The sequence below is a fragment of the Epithele typhae genome (assembly GCF_022376455.1).
Source record: "Epithele typhae strain CBS 203.58 chromosome Unknown BXZ73scaffold_32, whole genome shotgun sequence".
Classification (NCBI taxonomy): Eukaryota; Fungi; Basidiomycota; class Agaricomycetes; order Polyporales; family Epitheliaceae; genus Epithele; species Epithele typhae.
This window is the reverse complement of record NW_025954223.1, coordinates 1-20,131: the sequence shown is the minus strand read 5'-3', so window position 1 is coordinate 20,131 and position 20,131 is coordinate 1. Positions and strand designations below refer to the sequence as shown.

Here is a 20,131-nt window from a genome sequence, read left to right as displayed (position 1 = left end):
TTCCCATCCCGCAGGAACCCACACACCGACAGCCTTGGCGGGCCGGGCGACCGTAAGCAGAGCGGCCACGTGCCTCTGCCAACCACGTGGCACCCCCCCGCGAACTCGTCGCAGGGCGCACACGCCACTACAGTCTATCTCCCTCTCTGCTCCGCCAATGGAAATCCCTCTCTTCGTAACTCAGGAGCGACGCCTGCTTCGCTCTATCCCGACGTGATTGCCCTTCCGCTTGATGCTTCTTTCATGAATCTGGTCGTGGCAGTGGGGCGGATGGTTGGCGTAAGTCGTACTTCTCGTCTGGCTATCTGGAAGGTACCGCCCTTTCTACCTTCTCGAGCGCATATACTAACTGCATTTCCTGTTAGCCGAAGGACGTTCTGTACGCAGCAGACGGACCTCTTCTGCAATCGCTCCTCGCACTGCACGGATTCGATCTGAGCGCGTTCTGTGATACCGTTGCCAGCCTCGTTTGCGATCTGGACGATGATGACAACATTGGCCGTGTTCTTGATATCAAGGCCTCACAGTCATCCTCGACGACTTGTGTTCTAGTCATCGACATTCTTCGGCCCAAGTCCAACCAGAAGCCTCGATTGTGTCGTGAAAATGAAGAAGGACGGTCACATTCTCACCGACATGATGAAGCGTGGTGACGCGTGTGGGTGGTACTGTCGGCTACACGCTGACACTGTTCCAGGGTTTTTACGAGCGACAATATCCAGACGCTGTGCTACGCCGTGTCGGAATGGTCGCACTTCACATAACTGCCAGAACCATCACCAGCTGGATGATATCATCAATGGACGCTACGACAGTGTCACCGTCAACCCTCTACCTCCGTCACTCAAGATTTTTCATCCCGTGTTTGCCGCTTTCGCGTGCTGGTGTCAAGACCGTGAAATGACTGTCCCAGATGAATGTGTGAGGACACTGCGGCGCTCATGTGCGCAGGACGCCGCGTGTTCCCTGATGTGGATACACTCCAGGATCGTATCCTCCCACTTCTCTCTGATCTCTTGGGGTACCGTGTTCAGAAACTACCCGTCCAGTCACCCGCCAAACGTGTCAACATTATGTATTTCTTCCGCTGTTTCTTCGCCATTCTCGGGCACTGCAGCCCTAGCCACCATCGAGCTCGACACGGAAGCCGGGCCCGGTGAACAGGGCTCTGCATCCTCGTATGTCGCACACTGGTGCCATGCCAACCAAAGTGTGAGCTCCTTTCTTAAGTTCATTTCCATGCATCTGACCCAACGCTCCTCAGACCATCCTCAACAGCTGCTTCGCGCCCTCCTTCGTGATCGGCGTCTCCGGGCCGCGCATCTCCATCTCGGGCGCTATGTTTACGGGAAAGCCCGTCGTGCAGCACTTGACGAGAGATCTATGGCTCTCGCAGGACCACCACATGGACGAGGCCGTGCTATTGGAGAACGCGCGCGTGCTCCACGCGCTCAAGCTCGCGCTCGACCGCCTCCACGCGTTCTACACCCGTCTCTCGCTCCCGGCAAATGAGGCCTCTCGCTTCTTTCCCATCGCGACCCGGTACCGTGCGGCCGACGGCTGCCCCACGACTTTTACATACGTGGATGTGCTCAAGAGCCCCGGCGAGGGCTCCAATGTCTTCCTCGCGCATCTCGACGGGCCGGAGCCGCGCGCTGTCGTCGTCAAGTTCGTCGAGCGGTACGGCGTCCGAGCGCACGAGCTCCTCGCCGCCGCAGGCCTCGCGCCCGCGTTGCTATACTTCGGTGACATTTGGCCAGAACAAGAACAAGAGCCACGGTACCACGGGCACAAGATGGTGGTGATGGAGCACGTCGAGGGCGTCGCGGCCTTCGCGCCGGAACAGCAGAAGGCCGCCGCGCCCGAGGTGGAGCGTGCGCTGAAGATCCTGCACGACAATGGATTGGTGCACGGGGATGTCCGCCCGCTGAACATCTTCCTTCTCCCTAGCTGGGAAGAAGGCGCTGAACGAGGGTCAGGCTCATCGATTTTGACTGGGCGGGTCAAGCGGGCGAGGTGCGCTACCTTGCCACTTGTCCAAGCACGTATTTCCCGTGGAGGGTGTGGAGGACTACGCGCCGATCGTCCCGGGGCACGATAGGGGGATGCTCAGCTTATTGTACTCGGGAATTCACCGCCCATAGTGGATCCATCGCGTTGCATCCGTACTTCGCATTCGCGAAGTGTGGCGCAGGGCTCGGGAGGAGCAGAACGGGTGCCACGTCTCCCTTCCGAACCCGCGCCACGAGACGAGTGCCGAACGGCACGAACACGTCCTCCGATGCGCGCGGTGGTGAAGAGCCATCGGCCGTCTGGATTCGGTTTCCCCGGGTGGTCCAGTGTGCGTAGGAGTTCACGTTTCGTGGCGTTTCGTGGCGACAGGGAAGGGGGCGGATTAATATGGGTGGACGGATGGACGGCAGTGCGAATCGTAGCTAGAGAGAAAGACGGAGGATGTAGTATGCGGCGCGTACAGCGTCCGGAAGGCAGCGTTGGCGTCCAGGAGCCTGATGACAGTGGTATTGAGAGTGGAGGTGAGTAGGAGTGAGCGAAAAAGGTGGCGTGGCGCAAAGACTTAGCGATGGGCGCGCTCGAGGGCCGTTGGAGTTCATGTGCTGCATGCATCGATCACATATAGCATATCGCCCACTCTGGAGGAAAACGTGGACTTGGTGTATCTTGCGTGTCGCCCAAGGCAGGAAAATGGTGGACAAGGACAAGACGTGATTCACAAGAGGCGCCGATCGACACGAATCGTTTGATTTGGTACTAATACTGTTGCATACGTGCTACTGCAAGAGCCGATTATGCATAACCATTATACTACCTGTGAGATTACATAGTGACACGGGAGCACCTTCACATAAATGTCTCGAGCCGGGCACTACAGCACCATAACGCCCCCCAGCACGACGCCCGCCATGACGACGAGGAGCTCCGCGCGCATACCCACCGTCACGGCCGCACCCGACGCCTTAGACGTCGTAGCCGGGCCCGCGCTCGTGTTCGTGTAGTCGATGCCGCCGTTCCCCGACCACGGGTTCGTCTGCCCGAGCGCGGTCAGGTTCACCGGCGCGCCGAGGGTGTCCGCGGTCGCGCTGGGGTTGAGCCCGGCGGCGACGAACACGCCCTTTCCGCCCGCGCCCTTCCCGTTCACGTTCGGCGCCGGGAAGGGGAGGTAGAACTGGGAGTTGAGCGGGCCGGGGATGTCCCCGGTGAGGTTCGTGAGGGGGATGCCGGAGGCGTTGGCGGCGAGGCCGTTGTTCGTCCACCCGGTCGCGTTCGCGACGAAGGCGAGGACGTTGTTCAGCGTCGCGTTCGTGTCGCCGCGGCCGAGGGACATGAGCTCCCAGTTGGCCTCGACGGTGGAGAGCGCGGAGTAGTGGGTGTAGTACGTGGAGTCCGTCGTGCCGCGGAGGTGCGCGGGGACGCCGCCGCCGAGGACGAGGGTGTAGATGCGGTTGTTGACCGTGTACGTCTCGTTCTCGTCGAAGGTGAGGAGGATGAGCGTCCGGTTGTCGTTAAAGGCGGCCTCGCCGAGGAGCGGGACGAGCCAGTAGTTGAGCCAGTCGCCGGTGAAATCGATCGTGGTGTCGTGGGCGTCGTTGACGAGATTCGGGGTGACGAAGACCCACTGAGGGATGACGTCCGCTTTGAGGTCGGCGGCAAAGTCGTTGACTGCAGCGCGTGTGAATCAGGGGCTTTGTAGGGCTTGGACGTGCATTGTACTTACAGTTGCGGATGCGGTGCGCGCGTGATGAGACGTTCGCGACCGAGTCGTGAATAATGAGACCGTTATGCTTGCGCACGTAGTACGTGTAGGTATCATGACCGGCTATATGCGGGTCCTTTGGTCAGCACAAATTGGGTGCGCAGTCGCGTTGGGGAGGACACACTTATGTAGTCCGCTTGGGTGTAGTTGAAACCCTGTGGCAGCGTCAAAAATCCGTGTCAAATATGATGGGATTTTGCTGCTCACCGTAAAGCCATCACTAGGCATGTTTTCCTGGTCTGTGACATGCAGTCAGAACGGTGGACAGGCAAGCGCTGGTCGACCTACAGCTCGCCCACGAGACATTTCCCTGGTCGAGAAGATCGACGATGGTGGAGATGTTTTGCGGCGCATGGTCTGAGGTGAGGGGTTAGTTGGGTTCGATGCACAAAAACCATGGGATGCTCACAAAATGCGTCATCGGCGAGACCCCAGAAGTCACCGGCAACAGCCGCAAGGTAGTTGGGCTCGGAGGGGTGGGTGACCGCGTAGAAGGAATCAAGAAGAATACCCTCCTTACTCAAGTTCTGGAACACAGGCGACGAAGCGGCGGTTGCGACTGAGCATCACGTAGGGCGGAAAAATGGGAGTACGCGTCAGTTTTCAGCGTACAGGGAGCATGCGGGCGTACTCACAGTCGGTGTTCTCGAGCCAGATCTGAATGAACCTATCGAAGGCCTTCCCAGAGACGAGAGGACCGTTGGAGATGGTGCCGTTGCTCTGGCCGGTGTAGTTGCCTGACGCGCTCTCGGGGCTTGAGGCCGGGGGCTGGAACACCTGGGCCTGGGCGGCGAGAGCAGGCGTGGCGCAGACGAGAGCGACGAAAAGGGCGAGAAGCTTGGACTGCATGGCGCGTCGGGACGTCGCGGGACCGAAGACGAAGAGACCAGGGGGGCGGCGAGGGCTTCTTATGTGGCCTCGCTAGATCTGTTTCGCGTCCATCGGGAATCTGGGCCTCCTGCAGGGCGTAGACGATGAGAGGAGCACATGAAGACAGACAAACGTGTGTGCTCACATTGTCGATATCTCGACGCATCAGCCGTTAGCCTCCTCCGACGTTTATAAATAGCTCGCCGGCATCGTCGTGTCTTGGTGGGCGAGACATACAACCGGCAGGCACCACACATGCACGTTTTCGTTCTCGAATCTCGCCCACGTCCCGAGAATGCCCAAGGACCAGACGCAGTGGTGGAAGGGTGGAAGGAAGCTGATTACGTCACACGCCGTACTGAACGCCCACGAGCCGCGTTTGGAACTTGGGGCGCTTGGATCCCTTCCTTCCTGCTACCGCTTTCAATCCCTTGGTCGACCCTCTTTCGCCGCCGATGCATCATCACTCTCGGGACGCATGGCCCGCGCACGTTCGCGACTCTAATTGATCTCCGTCTTACCCTCCATACATCTCCCGCCACGCACGCGACACCGTCAGATGCTTGTCCGCGATAGTTCAGGTGCCTCGCCGGATTAGAAGCTGTCGCGCGCAATTCGCCCGGGCCTGCTATCAAATATGCTGGGGAGGAGCGCACCCTCTCCACGTTCGACGCTTCTCCTCTGCGCTCTGCCCTCGCCATGTCCGACTCCAACTCGGTGGAGAAGAGCGCGACCCCCGTCGCACCTCCGGCCCAGAAAGCCCCTCGGCGTGTCACAAAGCTCATCGCCGCCGTAGTCGGCGTCGTGGTCGTCCTCGCACTCGCACTCGGCTTGGGCTGGGGCTCGGCCTCAAGAAGCACGCTTCCTCTTCATCTACGAGCGTACCCACGAACTCGACCGCCGACCTCGCGCGCGTCACGACCGCCGCGGGCAGCGCCGCTCTGCTCAGCAGCGCCAGCACCTTCGTCAATGCCGCGCCCCAGACACGGACGTTCGACTTCGTCGTAGAGGAGCGCGTCGGGGCCCCGGATGGCGTGGACAAGACAATGTTGGTCGTCAACGGGCAGTACCCCGGACCAACGATTGAGGTGGGCGCGGACGATAGGGTGGTGGTCAACGTCACGAACAAGCTACCGAACTCGACGTGAGTCCTTTTTGCGCGGTTGATGCATTGTGCCGGACTGAGGACAAGTGCAGGTCGATCCATTGGCATGGGCTTTTTCAGTGAGTATCCCTTCAACTCGTGCGTGCCTAGTGCTCAGGGTGGTCCCAAGGCGCAACACCAACTTCTACGACGGCAGCATGGCCATCACCCAATGCGGCATACCTCCGGGCGAGTCTATGGTGTACAACTTCACGGTGCGTTTCTTCCCCGCATGGCGTGCGACCAGACCGCTCAAAACGCGCAGCTCGACGGCTATGTCGGGACCACCTGGTGGCACAGCCGTGAGTTTCTCCGTATCTTGCTGGCAGCTTCTTTCTTATCGTTGCGATAGATGCGGGAACGCAGTACACTGACGGAATCACTGGCGCTCGTGAGTCGCTCTCCGCCCGTATCGCCTCCCCTGTGTGCTCAAGTTTTCTGTTCAGTGGTCGTGCATTCCAAGAACGAGTCCGTCCCAGTATACGACGGGGACCTAGTGCTCCAGCTCGCAGACCTTTATCACACCCTCTCCCCCGCGCTCCTCAACCTCTACTTCACTCCAGGCGGGCTTGAGGGCACCCCAGGAAACGAGCCCGTTCCCGACGGCGGCTCCATCAACGGCGTAGGGCAATGGGGCTCTCATAACTCCTCTTTCTTCAACATCACACTCGAGGCCAACAAGACGTACCGTCTTCGCCTCGTCAACACTGGCTCGTTCGTCGCGATGCAGTTCGCAGTTGACAACCACACTCTCACCGTCATCGAGGCAGACGGGACTGCGGTGGACCCGATCGAGGTCTCGAGCGTGTCTGTCGCAGTCGCACAGAGATACAGCGTGCTGCTGAGGACGAACCAGACTGCGGGCGCGTACTGGATTCGCGCGGACGCGTTCACCGTGGGTCCATCCGCATATATGCGCGTTGTGACGCTCTCATATCCTTCCGTACCAGTACGACAACCCTGGGGTCCAGACTGAAGTCCGCGGGGTGATTCGCTACGGCGTCGACGACAGCGTGATGCCGGACACCACATTGCTGGACAACCCGCCAGGTCTGGCTGACACAACGCTCCAAGAGCTTAACACGGATGATCTTGTGCCTGTGGGGGAGAAACCTGTGCCGGATTCAACCTTGTGCGTGCCAAAGTGCTCTATCAGAACAGCGTCACGGACTAACCGCGAATGTAGCTCGTTCTACTTCACCATCTCTATGCAATACGCAAGCGGCCCCAATTACCTCTCGCAGTTCCTTTCCTTTATCAACAGTACGGTACGGATCGGATGCTCGTGTTTGATTCCATTAGGGCGCTCATACCCACCCTACAGTCCTGGGAGCCCCTTGAAAAAACCTCGAGCCTGTACAGGCACCTCGGGAACAAAGCTGCTGATGGGTCCGCGGTGCTCGCCGACTCGAATCTAATCACGACGGTCAACGAAGTTCACGTTGTCGACATGGTCATTGACAACCTCGACGACGGCGACCACCCATTCCATCTGCATGGGCACAAGTTCTGGATCATGGGAAGCGGTGCCGGGCGCTTCCAAAACCAGACGCTTACCGACAAGACACCAATGCTGTGAGTAGTTGCGCGAAGGCGTTTGTTTGACGACTCGTGTCGGCCGCGCGTCGTCCTTTGTTGCCTTTCGTCTCTATGCGCCGGCAGAACGCAGGACTGACTAACCGATCTGCCTTTCTCGTAGACGCGACACGCTCGTCATCCCGGCGTACACCTGGACCGTCCTCCGCTTCGTCGGCGACAACCCTGGCTTCTGGGCATTCCACTGTCACATCCAGTGGCACATGGTGAGCGTCGCGCTCGCTCGCTTTCTCTTGTGCGCGTTTGATACGCGATGCTGATCACGCGACACGCCAACCGCAGGCCGCCGGCTTGCTCCTCAGCTCAACATGCTGCCGTCGCAGAGTTCGGCTTTTGACATCCCGCAGTACATGCTTGATCAGTGTGCGCGTTCGTAGGATAGTGTTCGACCCATGTACAATATCCTGGTGCCGATGTGATCTCGTGTTTTCCACAGCTTATCGGTATGACTTCCACATCGAAGTGACGTCTTCCTATGGATTGACCGAGTTGCCACAAATCTGGGGTCTGTATCATTGGAAACCTTGACCACGCCATCGCGCCATCTGCCCGGGAGGGATGCTGCTCTCGCGCGTGCGAGAGTACGTTACGGATAGGTTGCGCACGTCTTGGACCGATGTGCTCGGCCACTGTACTGATCTTCTGGCGCCCGATCAGTCGAGATCTGGTTCTACCACCTCCCCGCATCCATTAATCCCCTTCCATCTCCTTTGATGGCGTGTACTGCCATCTATCGTAATTTGAATTATTCATTAATTACACTCATTGTGAGATCTTCTCTTCCGGCCTTCAGTCCCACTCACGCGCGCAGTACTGACACAGCCCCCATCTACTAGATCTTGACTCGTGGTTGACCTTGTCTGTTGATAATCACTTCTGCAGAGTGCAGATATGCGGCATGTATAACCTTTGTCACTTTCTAAAGCGCGAGAACGGGTCAACGAACACTACGGTACTTGAACCTCTCAGACAGAGAGCCAGACCAGCGCTAACATAATCTCTCTCCGTGACGTCATCGGCGCGAACTTGAGCTTGAAGAACCTCCTCGGCCTCGTGGGCTTGGAATCACCCATCTCCTCATCAGATCACTCAAGGCCACAGAAACCATTGATCGGGGCGTCATCTTTTGATTTTGCTATGAGATGTGACAGATGTCTCCGCCGTTGTGGACGGAACCGGGATCGTGATCTGGTCGGGTGTACAAACAAGACGCTTTAGACGCTGGATGTACAAACAGATCTAATCAGAAGCGCGGGCGTCTCCTTCCCGAGCTCATAACAACTGGGCTCTCGTTTCCTTTGAGCCCCCTACTGAGTCTGACCGCATATCACCAGAGTAAACCTTGTACGCATTTTGGTCTCTGACTCCAGGTTTCTGCTCTGATCTGGATGGATTGGTCAGTCAAGCGCTGAAGATATCCTTATGCATTGATGACTGAAGGTTGATTCTGCTACAGGCAATCATCTCGCGGCCATGACAGGATGAACTCTGCACGGTGGTCAAAATTCGGGTCAAGACATATCCGAAGCCGATAAGATTTCTGTGCCTGTGGTCTGTTGCGTTCACTAGGTTGCGCGGACGGCATATTGATCGATGTGTGTGGCAGTCAGACTCAGGAAGACGCAGACCATCGTAGAACATGGGAACATCACACATGGTGTTATAACCGATCAGAGGTACTGGCTCACGCTTCAGCGGAAGATTCAGGCCGTCCCATGCCTTCTCGTCCACCTCCACCGCCGCCGCATCAGGAGTTGATTAGGCAGGCCACCCGAAACTCGCACACAATCTCAGTCCAACCGCGCCGTCCCCACGCGAAGTGCCAGGAGGGTTTGCTAGTTGGAAAGCCTTGATCGAGGTGAGACCCCCATCTGGTTTTGCGGACCGGGGAACCCTATGTTTCTGGATAGTTGACGCTCACCTAGAAACACCAACAGCCGGCGCGCGCGCCTACCATCCTGGATGACTGGTCTGAAACCGTAGTAAGATCCTCCATGCCGCGACTATTTCTGGTGACGACCGACATAGTCAAGCGTCGGGTGAAGATATCGCGCCCTTTGCCCACTTTGTGCAGTCAATGAGGAGGGCGGGACGCGGTGCGAACGCGAAGTCGCGTGCCTGGGCGAGGACAATAGACCCACAATAGACGCTCGGCAGGACACAATTGACCGCCACGTGGGGGAAGCGCGCGTGTCGCCTGCGGGCGTCTAGAGGCCTATTGTCCTGCTCGCCATTGCGTCCCATTGTCTGCAACAGACAAAACAGCCGACAAAAGCCATGGTCCGCCAGTGGCTCAACCCCCCTCCCAGTCCCTCTTTTCCCTTCGTTCTCTCTGCATCCAAGATGCGTCGTCCGACGAACCTCGTCGTCGACACCGACACGACCTCCATGACCTCCATGACCGACGCGTCTTCCATCCACCCCCAGTCCGCGACCACCCTCAAGGCTCCGGTCGAGTCCATCACCTCCCTCCCGGAACTTGCACCACCACAACCTTCCATCTCTCTCCTCTTCTCCCTGATTACCCGCCGCGACTTCTTCTACCTCGTCCTCCCCGCCATCCTCACCTCTCTCATTGCGGGCGGCATCGCCCCCTTCATGACCTACGTTATCGGCCAGTCCTTCGATACCTTCGCTGCGTTCCCTACCACCCCGAACCCCTCCGAAGATGCCAAGCACGCCCTTCTCCACGGCGTCGGCATCGCGGCGCTCGAGCTCGTCGGCCTTGCCGTCGGCGCGCTCGCGCTGAGCAGCCTCACCTCGAGCCTGTGGATTTGGACCGGGGAGCGCAACCTCGTCGCGGTCCGCAAACGGATCTACACCGCGGTGACTCGCAAGGACATGGTCTGGTTCGACATGAAGATGGGCTCCGAAGATTCTGTTCAGGCCGTCGAGGGCGACGGTCCGATCGGCGCTGGTGGCCTCATGGCGAACTTTGCACGGTGAGCACTCTGTCCATTGTTGCGCGCGCGGTGTCCTGACTGGCGCCACAGGGAGACCGACGAAGTCCGCATGGCCTCCTCGCTCGCGGCGGGCATGGTGATCCAGTACACCACCACCTTCCTCACCTCCCTCGTCCTTGCCTTCGTGTGGTCGTGGCCCTCACCCTCGTCATTCTTTCCGCCGTCCCGTCCTCATGATCATCCAAACCCTGTCGCAAATCTTTGTCGGGCCCCGCCTTGCCGCGGAGCGCATCCACAGCGCCTCCGCCGCGACCCTCGTCGACCGTGCGGTGGCCGCCATCGCCACTGTCAAGGCATTCAACGCGGAGCTCCACGAGGAGGAGCAACTCGACAGCGTTCTGCAGAAGATCCGCCGCGCGGGGAATAAGTGCCACACCGTCTGGGGCCTCAGCACCGGCGCGTCCCAATTCACGATGATGGCGATGTTCGTCCAGGCGTTCTGGTTCGGCGCCAAGCTCGTCCGCGACGGCTCGATCTCCCCCGGCACGGTCATGTCCGTCTTTTGGGCGTGCCTCATCGCGACCAGCAACCTCCAGATGGCGGTCCCACAGCTCATCGTGCTCACCAAGGGCAAGTTCGCCATGGTGGCGCTCATGACGCTTGCGCAGTCGGAGACGTCCTCGGCGCCGTACGGCGCCGTCGCTCTCTCGCCCGTCAAGGGCCGCCGCCCGTCGTGGACGTTCCGCAAGATCCAGCCCCAGCAATGCCGCGGCCACTTCGAGGTCACCGACATCTCCTTTGCGTACCCGTCGCGCCCGACGATGCCCGTCCTCCAGAACGTGTCCATCTTCCTGCCTCCACAGGAGACCTCGTTCGTCGTTGGCGGCTCCGGCTCTGGCAAATCGACGCTCGCCCAGCTCCTCCTGCGCATGTACACGCCGACGTCTGGCTCTATCTTCATGGACGACCAGGAACTCGGGTTCCTCGACGAGGACTTCACCCGCCACCACATCGCCGCGGTCTCCCAGAACTGCATCCTGTTCGACATGAGCGTCCACGACAACGTCGCGATGGGCCTCGCGTACCCCGGCAGCGCGCGCGCGCCGGCGGACGTGACGCGCGAGGAGGTCATCAAGGTGTGCCGCGCGGCGCTCATGCACGAGTTCGTGCGCGACCTCCCGGACGGCTACGACACCGCTTTGGGCACGAACGGCGCGAACCTGTCGGGCGGACAGAAGCAGCGTCTCGCTATTGCGCGCGCGTTGCTGCGCAACCCCACGGTCCTTATTCTTGGTGAGTCGCGCCCTCCCACGCAATTGTCTTCGGGCTGACAGGATCGACGCACGCAGACGAGGCGACGTCCGCGCTGGACGCGACCTCTCGCATTCTGGTCTTTGAGGCGATCAAGCGCTGGCGCCGCAACATGACCACCATTGTTATCACCCACGACTTGTCTCAGATCGGCGACGACGACTTTGTGCACGTGCTCAAGGACGGCCAGCTCGTCGAGCAGGGCTTCCGGCAGGAGCTCGAGTCCTTCTCTAGCGAGTTCAGCCGGATGTCCCACGCACAAGAGCTCGAGGGTGGCTTCCGCGAGAAGGACGTCGACGCCGACGAGGCGGAGGAGCTCCCGATCGAGGCCATCCTCGAGCACAGGACGAGGAGAGGCACGAGGAGCTCGAGGCAGTCCAGCTGAGCACGCGGCGCTCCGCCACCACAGCATCGCGCCCTCGACTTTCCGCCCGCTCACTCTCGGCAACTGGATGTTCGACGCGATCGTGGAGCTCACCCACAACGCCCCCGCCCGCAGTCGCGCCCACCGCGAGTCCCGCCCGCTCAGCCGCTTCGTCCCCGCCGCGCAGGCCGACACCGCGTTCCGTCGGCGCACGCTCCACATCGACACCCTCTCCTCTTCCCCCATCGACACCACCGCGCCTCTCAGCCCGACCAGCAACCGGTTCAGCCTTCAGTTCACGCCCACCTCGCCCACGCTCTGCGGCCACCCGTCGCCGAAGCCGTTCGTGACGTCGATGGTCGAGGACGACCTCGCCTTCGAGAAGGAGAAGGCGGCCATGCAGCGCAGCGCGACCACCGCCAACGCACGCCGCCAGAACACGACCCGGCTCGACTCCGTCGTCGTCGAGAAGGCGGAGGAGGGTGCCGGCGCTGAAGCCCCCGCGACGCAAGACGTCGAGGTTCCCTTCTTCCGCCTCATGCGCGCGATCTGGCCGACGATCCCCAACAAGCCGCTCCTCATCCTTGGCCTCTGCATCTGCATTGCTAGCGGGACGGTCACACCCGTGTTCTCCTTCCTCCTCTCCCGGCTTTTCTACGAGGTCTCCATCGGCGCGCGTGACGTCTCGATCATCAACGTCTACGGCGGGATCGTCCTCGCGGTCGCCGCGACCGACGGTATCCTCATTGGCCTCAAGATCTTCCTCATGGAGAACGCGGCGATGGCCTGGGTCACCCGCCTGCGCAACATCTGCTACAAGCGCGTGCTCGGCCAGGACAAGAAGTGGTTCGACAAGCCCGAGAACTCATCCGCCCGCCTGGTGCAGATCCTCATCAAGGACGGCGACGACGCGCGCTCGCTCATCGCGAGCGTGTTCGGCCAGACACTCGTCGTCGGCGCGATGCTCGGCGTCGGCCTCATCTGGGCCCTCGTCCGCGGCTGGCAGCTCACCCTCGTCGGCTTTGCGATCGCGCCCGTCTTCGCAGGCGTCATGGCTCTCCAGTCCGGGCTCGTGTCCAAGTGCGAGATGCGCAACAAGCGCGCGCGCGAGGAGGTGGCGAAGCAGTACTACGACGTGAGTGTCCTTTACCCGTTTGTCGATATTCGCTAGATGCTGACGACGCGCACAGGCGATCTCAAACGTCCGCGCTATCCGCGCGATGGGCTTCGAGGGGCGTTCCGCGAGAAGTTCGATGCCGCTGTCGACACCGCGCACAGCTCTGGTGTCCGCGGCGCGTTCGTTGAGGGCTGCACGTACGGAGTTGCGAGCGCGCTCATCTACCTCGCCGAGGCGCTCCTCTTCTACGTCGGCGCAGTCCTTATCGCGAACGGCACGTACTCGTACCTGCAGATGATCCAGACGCTGCAGCTGGTCGTTTTCTCTGTTTCCATTGGGTCTCAGCTTATGGCATTCAGTGAGTACCTGGTTTCAGAGTCACCGAGAAGCCGTCGCTGATCATTCCATCTAGCTCATCGCATCACCAAGTCTCTCAACGCTACTCGTGACTTCAACCGCCTCCTCCAGCTCTTCACCACCACCGACGAGTCGCAAGGCATCCTTACCCCCGAGCTCTCCGGCCCCATCTCCTTCACCAACGTCTCCTTCTCGTACCCCGAGCGCCCCGATGTCCCCGTCCTCAAGGACCTCTTTGTCGAGATCAAGGAGAACGAGTGCGTCGCCATCGTCGGCGCCTCGGCTCTGGCAAGTCGACTCTCGCCTCGCTCGTCCAACGCCTGTACGAGCCGGAGACGGGATGTGTCGCGATCGGCCCGCACGTCCTGCGCTCCACGGACGTCCACCACCTCCGGAACCACGTCTCGATCGTCAGCCAGCAGCCGCACCTCTTTGACGCCTCCGTCGCGGACAACATCGCGTACGGCAACCCGCTCCTGTCCCGCGCGGACGTCGAGCGTGCCGCCGTCGCGGCGAACGTCCATGACTTCGTCACCTCCCTCCCGCAGGGCTACGACACCCTCATCGGCGAGAACGCGGCGCTGATCTCGGGCGGGCAGGCGCAGCGGCTGCAGATCGCGCGCGCGCTCGCGCGGCCGGCGCGCATCCTCGTCCTCGACGAGTGCACGTCCGCGCTCGACGGCGCGAACCAGGCGGCGGTGATGGAGAGCGTGCGGCACGCGCGGCGGGGGCGCACCACGCTGGTCGTGACGCACAAGCTCCCGCTGATGCGCATGTGCGACCGCATATTGGTCGTGCACGGGGGCGCGATCGCGGAGGCGGGCACGTACGAGGAGCTCGTCGAGCGCCGCGGGGTGTTTGCGCAGCTCGCGCGCGGGGGCGAGTGGGAGTAGACTCGACTCGTTCTCTGTCTCTTTCCGCTCTCTCTTCTCTCTCTTTATCGGTCTGGTGACCGTTTCTTTCTTTTCTCGCTCCCGGATACTGTAGCACCGTCTCTCTACACACAGCACGTTTTCATTACCACACGCCCTCCCTATTCACGTACCGCTACATTCGACCTTCGATTACTACACAGCACCCGCTTCACGACTCATTGTAACATTATCACCTCCACTGTATCGACCTAGGTAATGACTGCAATGATTCATGGCTTCGATGATTGTTAACTTTGGTGTGCGCGTGATCCTCGAGAAGACAAAGGCTGCTATCTGTCGTCTTTTGGCAATCGGCATGTTCTCAACTACATTGCCTCAATCCAACCAACTTCCTGGAGATAAGATAAGATAATATTTGACTATGGTATAGACGCCCATGGCTTCATTCCCATTGGATGAGCGCTCAAACATCTTGACGGGAGGCTTGGTCTTCGAAGAACCAGACCATTGATGTGCAACTTCCGACTAGCTATCAACTTCAGAAAGCCGTCGGCAACTCAGCGAACATGAGTGCCGCCGACTTATCCAAGCTTCGCCGAATGTCCCTCAAGATTACAAAGGCAGGCTTGTCACGATCCACTGAGCTTCATCCCGATTGAGCCGTACTACGCGATACTCAGCAGATGCTAATTAGCCAACATCTCCCCCCTTGATTGTTCAGGCCGAGGCGCCGTCTTGCACATTCACTATCCTTCCGCCCTACCGCTTGCTTACCGCGTTTACCGATTTCCGAGGTCGCACATTCCGGAATCGGCCTGTCACCCACCGCCACCGCCGGCACCCGCAGCACATATACAGCGCGGATCGAGGGCTTGACCCACAAAGGAGCGAAATTCCGATCCCGGGCGTGTCCTCGCTCTGCGCGGACTCGGTGGGCGATCCGATCCGATGGCGCAGCGTGGGGCATGCATGGCCGCGTCAGCACGCGGCCGTTGGATGTGGGCTCGAGGACGCATGCGTCGTGGCGCGATCGACACTCGCCCCTCGTCGGTCTGGAGGGACGCGTCAGTGCTTCTTGCCGGTCCGTACGTGTTGCAGCTAGGTCTGGCCTCGCATCATTGAGGCCAGGTGCTTTGGTGCTTCGGTGTGCCACATGGGAGGGGTACGTACTGGTAAGCTTTATTCTTCGCTCGAACTTCAACTGGCTACTGCTCGGTGTTCATCGCAGCTTCTGGGAGTCAGGTATCGAACACGGCAGTAGTATCTAATGGGACGATCACGCCACCCTCGCACGACAATCCTACGTGTACTTCGCGATTGAGGCTGAGGCATGGCACGAACGCCACGCCTGGTCCGATTTACTAGCAGACGGCGCATCGGCGGCACGGTCACTTCGTCCATCGGGTCGATGTTCGCCAGCGCACCCGCGATTCGTGGCGCGGGGCAATGCCGCATCGCGATCCCGACTCGACTCTGCGCTTATTGCAAATGCTTTGATCGCTGGCGAGTACGAACGCGCTGCTGCCACCGGGCGGCGGACACGCCGCGGCGACGTGTCCGGGGCGGACTCCGGGAGGGGGCTGTGCACTCAATCGGCGTTATGTTTCGGACGCCGCGGGTGCCTTCGTGTACTGCTGTATGACCTCGTTCTGATCGGGGGTTTCGGCGTCTTCTCAATGTGGCACCGCATCGGAGAACGTTCTATTCTAGGCTTGGAAAACAGGTCAGTGTACGCACTCGTGATTGTGTGCGACATTCAAAATCGCCCGTTGGGGAGGAGTGTACGCGCGCTGAAGCCTGTTGGGGAGAACGCACAGCGCAGCCACTCAGAGGCTTCTCAGACAAGCATGTGTTTGTGGAGAGCTGCTGTGCGTGTTGTTGGGAACCCACGTTTACGACAGCCTTGAAGTGGTATGAGGAAGACGGGAGCATTCACATTCCGTTTACACATACCTTTGGTGTGCTACCATTATGTCCGCGGTGCTGCGGTCGTCGCCGCTTGTAGGAGCGCGTGGGGTGCGCTTCGTCGCTAGGGATGAAACGGCCGGGGTTAACGTTTAAGGCCTGAGGACTCGTCGCCGAAACTCACATAACGTTAAATCCGACTTCGGCACTGCGCCAACATGTAGTACTTGTCGTAGCGAGTAGCGCCGCAAAGCACCCGAGTCCGGATGTTCGTCTGAGGGCCTGCCGGTCTACAGTCTGGTTACTGAGAGCGGACCAGTGGCGATGCCGCGCGGTCACGGACAATTGCTCGCTTGAGGCGGGGGTGCGAGATGATTGTGGATTTCCTTCAGGACAGACGTTTGGGGCGGCTGCTGATGCAGATGCGACCGCTCGGGCTGCCGACAGTGATGTGAGTTTCGCAGGCTGTCAGGCACACGAGAGGTATACATGTCCGCGCACCGCGGCGCGAGATTCGCGCCATTGTCGTCCGAGGTCGCGCCCCCACCGAGCACGTAAGTACGGCGGGCACGCTGACTGGCGATGTGCCTCGCGTATTGTGTGCGCGACGCCGAGGGCAGACTGCGGAGGAGCTGTGTCTGCGAATACAACACGCCCGACGCGCGTTGCTCATGCCGGCTGCGTGCGAGGAGGGGAGGCCAGCCGGAGCGCCGGAAGTAAGCAGAGATGACGGGCGCTACGGTGTCGGCGCATATCCATGGGAGACGATCATCGGGCGACGCAGCAGATCGCTATCGGCGTCGCGCTGACGTGAGCCTCGGCTCGATCCAGCGCCTGCGCTGCACCTGGCACCACCAACGTCGGTTTACCCGCCGTGTTTCTCCTCGAGTGCATATATCCACCCTCGCCTTCGCCGATGGTCGCTCGAGCTCGCACTCCCCCAGCCCCTCCCCCCACCCATCATGGCCGACCGCCAGCTCGAGTCCCAACTAGGACGCGACGACGTCCCTGAGCTCCCTACCCCTGCCGACTTCGCACAGCCCCGCCATCACTCCGCCTCCGACAGCCCCAGCGCCCCCTCCTCACCAGTCGTCGCCACCCATGCCCCGAGCTCCTTCCCACCCACCCCCTCCACCGCGCCCAGTCCGCCGGATCTCATGTAGACATCGGCCACTTCGACCCCGAGGGCGTCGAACAGCTCCGCCGCACCCTCTCGCGCGTCTCTCAGTCGCAGCAGGCCATCCCCTCCGCGTCGCACAAGGCGCGCGCCCGCGGGAGCACGCATACAGCCTCGTCCGAGGGACCCTCGCGTCCGACGGCGCGCCGTTCGACCTCGAGAAGAACCTCCGGAACATCATCGAGCGGTACGTCGTCCGATCCCGATTGCAGCTGCTTTGTCGCCGCGCGCCTCGCAGACCGGCATCCCGCCTGCGCTGGCGCTCGCACCACTTCGCCGGCCGTGGACCGTGGACCGCGCGAGCTCACCTCCACTCACAGCCTCGACGCGTCCGACATCAAGCGGAGAGAGATCGGGGTCACTTTCAAGAACCTCCACGTCGTCGGCGTCGGCGCCGCGGCGTCATACCAGCAGACATTCGGATCGGCGCTAAACCCGATCAATTTCGTCCGCAACTTCCAGCACGTTCTCCACCCCGCGACCCGCGACATCCTCTCCGGCTTCGAGGGTGTCGTCCGGCCCGGAGAGATGCTCCGTGAGTATTCGCCTTGTTTCGTCACTCCGTGTGCCGCGTTCCTGACCGGAACGCCTTGCAGTCGTCCTCGGTCGCCCCGGCTCCGGTTGCTCCACTCTGCTCAAGACGCTCGCCAACCAGCGGCAAGAGTACCACTCCGTCACTGGCGACGTTTGGTACGACTCCCTCACGCCCGAGGAGATCGAGCACCACTACCGCGGCGACGTCCAGTACTGCCCGAGGACGACGTCCACTTCCCGACACTCACCGTCGACCAAACGCTCCGCTTCGCGGCGGAGACTCGGACGCCACGCACGCGCATGGACAATATGACACGCGAGGAGTGCATTTCGCACATCACTGAGGTCCTCGAGACCGTCTTTGGCCTCCGGCACGTCAAGAACACCCTCGTCGGTGACGCGTCGATCCGTGGCGTTTCCGGCGGTGAGAAGAAGCGCGTGTCGATCGCGGAGGCACTTGCCACGCGTAGCCTGCTCAACTGCTGGGACAACTCGACCCGTGGTCTCGAGTGAGTGTCACCTCCGATCAATCGTCGTTAACCACAGGTGGTCAATACGATGCATAGCACGTGACTGACGATATGCCCTACATTCCAGCGCTTCGACGGCCCTTGAATTTGTCCAGGCACTGCGCATCTCCACAGACATTGCCCGGCAGTCAACTGTGGTTGCCATCTACCAGGCTGGCGAACAGCTGTACGAAGTTTTCGACAAGGTGTGCGTCATCTATGAGGGCAAGCAAGTCTACTACGGCCCGGCGAACCTAGCCAGGCAGTACTTCATCGACATGGGGTATGAGCCTGCCAACCGGCAAACCACTGCCGATTTCCTCGTCGCCGGTACATCATTCTTGATGTTTCTGTGTGACGGTGACTAATGTTCACCGGCAGTGACCGATCCCAACGGCCGCATCATCCGCGAGGGTTACGAGAACCGCGTCCCGCGCACCGCGGACGAGTTTGTTGCGCACTTCCAGAAGTCCGAAATCGCAGGCGTGAACCGTGAGGACATGGACGCCTACCACGCCGCGTTCGTCGGCAAGCCCGAGCGCGCGCGTCACTACCGCGACTCGGTGCGCGCGGAGCATGCGCGCCATGCGCCCAAGAAGTCGCCCTATATCGTCTCCGTACCCATGCAGGCGCGCGCGCTCATGCGCCGACGTGTGCAAATCCTCCGAGGGGGGATCGCGGCGCAGGTCATCATGCTCGCCTCCTTCGTCCTCCAGGCGATCATCGTCGGCACCGTCTTCCTCCGGCTGAACAACACCTCGGTCACCTTTTTCTCACGCGGCGGTGTCATCTTCTTCGCGCTCCTCTTCGCCGCGCTCTCGACGATGGCGGAAATCCCCGCACTCTTCGCGCAGCGGCCGATCGTGCACCGACAGAGCCGCGCGGCGATGTACCACCCGTTCGTGGAAGGGCTCGCGCTCACGCTCGTGGACGTGCCCATCACGTTCATCACCCAATCGTCTTCGTCGTACTCGTCTACTTCCTCGTCGGCCTGCAGGCGACTGCCGGGCAGTTCTTGTGAGTGACTTCTGCACTGGCGATATTTTTCACCGGCTGACTGTGTGCAGCATCTTCTTCCTGTTCTCGTTTACGAACACGGTCACTATGAAGGCTTGGTTCCGTGCGCTCGCCGCTGCGTTCAAGAGCCCGGCTCCTGCCACCGCCTTCGCCGGTTGAGCACGCTCATCCTTGTCCTGTACACCGGCTACTCGATCCCATGCCCTATATGATCGGCGCTCTCAAATGGATCACCTGGATTAACGTATGCTAGTCGCTCATTCTCTTGCTTGTTGAGGCTGACTCTCCGCTCACAGCCCCTCCGGTATGGCTTCGAGGCGATGATGGCCAACGAGTTCCACGCGATCCACGCCGAGTGCTCTACGCTCGTCCCGCAGGGCCCGCCTACGCCAACATCACAATCGCGAACCAGGTCTGCACCACCGTTGGGTCAGAGCCCGGCTCGTCCACCGTATCCGGCGCGCGCTACGTCGAGCTCGCGTACTCGTACACGTACGACCACGTCTGGCGCAACTTCGGCGTGCTCATCGCGTTCGGCGTCGGCTTCATCTCCTTCCTTCTCATCCTCACCGAGCTCAACCAGAGCCTCGCGGGCGAGTCGAGCGTCATGCTCTTCAAGCGCGGCTCAAAGTCCGACGTCGTCGCCGCCGCCGAGGAGGGACCGCGGACGAGGAGAAGGC

General features: G+C 60.7%; 6 protein-coding genes across 6 annotated transcripts; 5 read left to right on the top strand and 1 right to left on the bottom strand.

The window, feature by feature from the left end:
* Positions 1–1,101: 1,101 nt before the first annotated feature.
* Positions 1,102–1,942, top strand: BXZ73DRAFT_1696 (uncharacterized protein; the record flags this gene model as incomplete). Its single annotated transcript, XM_048017539.1, has 2 exons — positions 1,102–1,212; positions 1,265–1,942. Coding segments are annotated over 2 exons (789 nt in total), but the record flags the coding sequence as incomplete, so codon positions are not given.
* Positions 1,943–2,884: 942 nt separating this feature from the next.
* BXZ73DRAFT_78372 (phosphoesterase family-domain-containing protein) lies at positions 2,885–4,621 on the bottom strand (the record flags this gene model as incomplete). The annotated part of the gene is made up of 7 exons (XM_048022868.1): positions 2,885–3,678; positions 3,734–3,835; positions 3,897–3,927; positions 3,980–4,011; positions 4,061–4,129; positions 4,182–4,331; positions 4,408–4,621. The coding sequence occupies 7 exons, from the start codon at positions 4,619–4,621 to the stop codon at positions 2,885–2,887; spliced, it is 1,392 nt and encodes a 463-aa protein (XP_047876709.1).
* Positions 4,622–5,341: 720 nt separating this feature from the next.
* BXZ73DRAFT_90621 (Cupredoxin) lies at positions 5,342–7,759 on the top strand (the record flags this gene model as incomplete). Its single annotated transcript, XM_048025699.1, has 11 exons — positions 5,342–5,449; positions 5,497–5,786; positions 5,917–6,001; positions 6,052–6,088; positions 6,139–6,177; positions 6,233–6,681; positions 6,737–6,918; positions 6,973–7,054; positions 7,111–7,361; positions 7,486–7,588; positions 7,685–7,759. 11 exons carry the CDS (start codon positions 5,342–5,344, stop codon positions 7,757–7,759), a joined length of 1,701 nt encoding a protein of 566 aa, XP_047876708.1.
* Positions 7,760–9,725: 1,966 nt separating this feature from the next.
* On the top strand, positions 9,726–14,327 carry BXZ73DRAFT_78370 (P-loop containing nucleoside triphosphate hydrolase protein; the record flags this gene model as incomplete). The annotated part of the gene is made up of 8 exons (XM_048022867.1): positions 9,726–10,324; positions 10,376–10,492; positions 10,584–11,578; positions 11,620–11,971; positions 12,006–13,095; positions 13,132–13,435; positions 13,490–13,704; positions 13,728–14,327. The coding sequence occupies 8 exons, from the start codon at positions 9,726–9,728 to the stop codon at positions 14,325–14,327; spliced, it is 4,272 nt and encodes a 1,423-aa protein (XP_047876707.1).
* A 2,849-nt stretch (positions 14,328–17,176) lies between these two features.
* Positions 17,177–19,610, top strand: BXZ73DRAFT_102410 (P-loop containing nucleoside triphosphate hydrolase protein; the record flags this gene model as incomplete). The annotated part of the gene is made up of 9 exons (XM_048015224.1): positions 17,177–17,357; positions 17,443–17,578; positions 17,712–17,926; positions 17,988–18,130; positions 18,205–18,434; positions 18,523–18,764; positions 18,816–19,366; positions 19,432–19,451; positions 19,502–19,610. The coding sequence occupies 9 exons, from the start codon at positions 17,177–17,179 to the stop codon at positions 19,608–19,610; spliced, it is 1,827 nt and encodes a 608-aa protein (XP_047876706.1).
* A 40-nt stretch (positions 19,611–19,650) lies between these two features.
* BXZ73DRAFT_102409 (CDR ABC transporter-domain-containing protein) lies at positions 19,651–20,081 on the top strand (the record flags this gene model as incomplete). Its single annotated transcript, XM_048015223.1, has 3 exons — positions 19,651–19,695; positions 19,748–19,819; positions 19,864–20,081. Coding segments are annotated over 3 exons (335 nt in total), but the record flags the coding sequence as incomplete, so codon positions are not given.
* Positions 20,082–20,131: the final 50 nt, after the last annotated feature.